A 3,692-nucleotide genomic window follows, 5' to 3' on the forward strand; every position below is an offset into this window, starting at 1 on the left:
GTGAATAACTATTAGCATTGGAAATTGTTCTCTTATTGGCCTTAGGGCCTCTTGTACATACAATTGACACATAGTCGGACTATTTGCCATGCCCTGGGGCAATACCTTCCATTGGAATCTCTTATCAGGTTCCATATGATTAATGGAGGGGACAGTAAATGCAAAACGTGGTCTATCAGGAGGATACAAAGGGATGGAGAAAAAACAATCTTTGATGTCTAATATAATTAAGTTCCAATCTTTGGGCAAGGTGGAAAGCACCGGGAGCCCCCGCTGCACAGCCCCTAGGGGGTGCATTTGTTCATTAATGGCTCTTAGATCATGTAGCAAGCGCCATTTTCCTGACTTCTTTTTGATGACAAAAATCGGGGTATTCCAAGGGGAGGTTGATGGTTCAATGTGTCCCAAGGCTAGCTGTTCAGAAATAAGGCTGGTTACCGCCTTCAATTTTTCAGAGGTCAGTGGCCACTGGGGAACCCACACCGGGGTCTCTGTTTTCCATGGTATGGGTCGTGCTGCCCCAGTGGCGCCTAGGAAAAACCCAGGCCCTGTCTTCCTTGGTTGGGGTCAGGCGCCACAGGTTCTGTCCGCCCTTGTCCTAGGCGCCCTAGTCCTTTTCCCACCTCGTACCCTATCTTTCTCATAATATTGATTGCTTGTGGTGAATATTCATTAGATAAAGTAAGTCCCATGGCTTGCATAACATCCCGTCCCCATAAGTTAACAGGCAAGGCTAGTACATACGGGGTGAACCGTCCCTCCTGTCCTTCCATGGTCCTCCAAATAAGGACCGAGGAGCTGATAGTTGGGTGAGCATTATATCCCAGTCCTTGTAAAGAATGTGACGCTTCAGTAGTTGGCCAAGATTTGGGCCACCAATGGGAGGAAATTATGCTTTTGTCCGCTCCGGTGTCCAAAATGCCTTCAAAACGCTTACCATTAACCCAGAGGGACAACTTTGGCCTATCCTGGAGGCTAACAACTAAGTAAGCTGAATCCTGGCCTGAGGATCCCATCTGTCTGTCTTCTGTTTTCTGATGAGCATCACCTGGGAGGAGCAGCAGCTGAGCTATTCTATCTCCTTTACTAATAGAAAAAACCCCATTAGGACTGGAACATAATACTTGAATCTCAGGGACATGTTGATTATCAATTATACCAGGATGGACAATTAGTCCCTGCAGGGTGAGCGATCCTCGGCCTAAAAGGAGACCTACGCTCCCTTGTGGCAATGGTGTAGGCATCTGAACAGGGACAGGCTGCACCCCCATCTGGGGCATTAGTAAGAAGTCGGAGGAGGCGCACAAGTCCACTCTTGTTCTGTTTCCGGGGGAGCCTCGTCTGTTGCCTTGATAAACCTGTTCCCATATTTTTGTGGGCCCTGGGATCGAGGGCCCACTGCCCCGTTTTTTGGATTCTTATTCACAAATGTCTCCATAGGAGGGAGAACTCTGCCCTTTATATCCCTTACTGAGCGACATAGCTCAGCTTTGTGGTAGCCCTTACCACAGCGGGTACAGAGGGTAGGTGGAGCCCTTTCTCTTTCTGATGCTCTACAGTCCTTTTTAAAATGCCCCGGCTTTCCACATTTAAAGCAAACTCTTTTGTCAGGCCCTTTAAGGGGGCGCTTTTGAGACTGTAAAATGGCAGCAGCCAATCCTACATTAGTAAGGGGACCACCAAGTTCTCTACAAATCCTGAGCCAATCTTGTAGTCCTTTATTCTTTCTTGGGGCTATGGCCGCGCGACATTCCTGAGTGGCGTTCTCAAAGATAAGCTGTTCAGTAAGAGGCGCGGCTGTTTCAGGATCACCAAAGATGCGCCCTGCTGCCTCTGTCATTCGCGCCACAAAATCTGAAAAAGGCTCCTGGGTCCCTTGAATAATCTTAGTGAGCTGATTATTCACTTCCCCCTTTTTGGAGAGTGCCTTCCAGGCCCTAATGGCCATATCAGCAATTTGCCGATATGCACCCCAGTGATAATCTGTTTGATTAGCTGCAAAACGCCCTTGACCTGTCAGGAGGTCGAACGTCCATTGTTGCTGTTCCGGAGTCAGAGCCATAGCATTGGCCCTGGCTTGCTCCTGTGCAGCTTCATGCCAGAGAGCTTTCCATTCCAAATATTGGCCCATGCTGACAAGCGATGCTTTCGCCACCGTCTGCCAGTCAGCTGGGGTCATGGCGGCCATGGCCAGCCTGTCCAATTGTGCTAGAGTAAAGTTGGCTGTTACTCCATATTTTCTGACCGACTCTGCCAATTCTTTAAGTTGACTATACTCTATGGGTGCATGCACCCGTCCTCCCTCTGCGCCTTCAAAAACAGGATAAGCAAGGTGTAGTTTTCTTTTTACTTTCTCTGGGAGGAAGGAGAAGGACTTCCGGCGCATTTCATAAGGAGGGGGCGCTGAAGGGACTACCTGCGGGGAGGCTGCATAAGGCTGCCGCTTTCGGGGCTCTCTCTTACTCCGCAAGTGATCATCAGGATGATACCTCTCCTCCTCATATCTGGCTTCTTCCTCCTCTAGTTCAGCTTCTTCCTCAGGGTCTAAGTCTTCTTCTTCTGAACTTTTAGAATCATCGGAGCTATCGGCAATTAAAGCTTCAAGCTCTTGTAAAGGGTATAGACTAGTACTTCCTTTCTTTCTTACAACAGGCAAGGGACCTCTAGGGTCCGATGCATACACCCCCTTGTCATTAGACTCACCGGGGGGGGCCATTTTCCTTAATTGGGACTGGTTTTTTCTTGCGCGCGCCCAACCTCTCACTACGCTCAGTTTCTGACATGCTATCCTGGACTTCTTCAAGGACATTTCGTCCCTCCGCTACAACAGCCCGACAGGCTTCATCCTCTAAACAGTTCTTAATAAGTTTCCAAATGGCCCTTGTCCCCTGTCTCAATTCCCCTTCTGCCAGTTTTTTATCAAGATCTTTACCTAATTTATTCCATGAGGCAAGAGTCAAGGACCCGGAGCAAACATACCAGGGAGCCACCCGATCAATTTCTTTGACAAAATTTTTAAGTGTCCGATTGGCAACTTTTATGTCTCGTTGCTTTAACACCGTTTCTAGCGCTGTAACGATAGACTGAGAGGAGCCCATGATAACGAGCAGACACCCGCGGCTTATCTACGTCCGTCTTACAAGTGTGAAGAAAATGAAAGTAAACTCCGCGTACGGCTCTTTTATCTACAAGAGACTGAGGCACGCAACAGAGTGCTGCCGCTTATCTACGTCGGACTTAACGCACCTAACAATCATAACGGTGAAAGCAGAGCATAGTAGCACTCCCAGGACAATCACTATGGCTTCAACACTATCTTCCTAAGGCAGCGAGAGGTCCAAGCCAAAATCCAGAAAGGACATACCTCTCTGAGCGTATCCACCTGCAGTTCTGAATCCTCCTTGAATCCAAGGGATCTCCGATGGTGCTGACGATGTTGAGGTTCCCGGGATTTCGGCACCAGTTGTCCCGCGCAACCGTCTCGCCAGCAAGAACGACGCGGCACACACAGGATCCTTCTGCAGAAAGCTTTAATGCGTCTTGAGAGGGAGAGCATAAGCTTACAGAGCGGAGACCCCAGAGGACCAAAGCCCAATCCTTTTATAGGTTAATAGTCCTCGCCTCCGACGTGTCACGCTCTGACTGGTTGCAGCTCGTCAGCCCATATGACGCCACGGGAGAGGCAGAGAACA

The 3,692-nt window shown here is 49.0% G+C and overlaps 1 protein-coding gene across 1 annotated transcript; it reads right to left on the bottom strand.

Annotated features, from left to right (window-relative positions):
• Nucleotides 1-1,253: 1,253 nt before the first annotated feature.
• LOC130884359 (igE-binding protein-like) lies at nt 1,254-2,386 on the bottom strand. The gene has a single exon (XM_057785455.1). It carries the CDS (start codon nt 2,384-2,386, stop codon nt 1,280-1,282), a length of 1,107 nt encoding a protein of 368 aa, XP_057641438.1. The 3' UTR covers nt 1,254-1,279.
• Nucleotides 2,387-3,692: the final 1,306 nt, after the last annotated feature.

The sequence above is a fragment of the Chionomys nivalis genome, chromosome 11 (assembly GCF_950005125.1).
Source record: "Chionomys nivalis chromosome 11, mChiNiv1.1, whole genome shotgun sequence".
Classification (NCBI taxonomy): Eukaryota; Metazoa; Chordata; class Mammalia; order Rodentia; family Cricetidae; genus Chionomys; species Chionomys nivalis.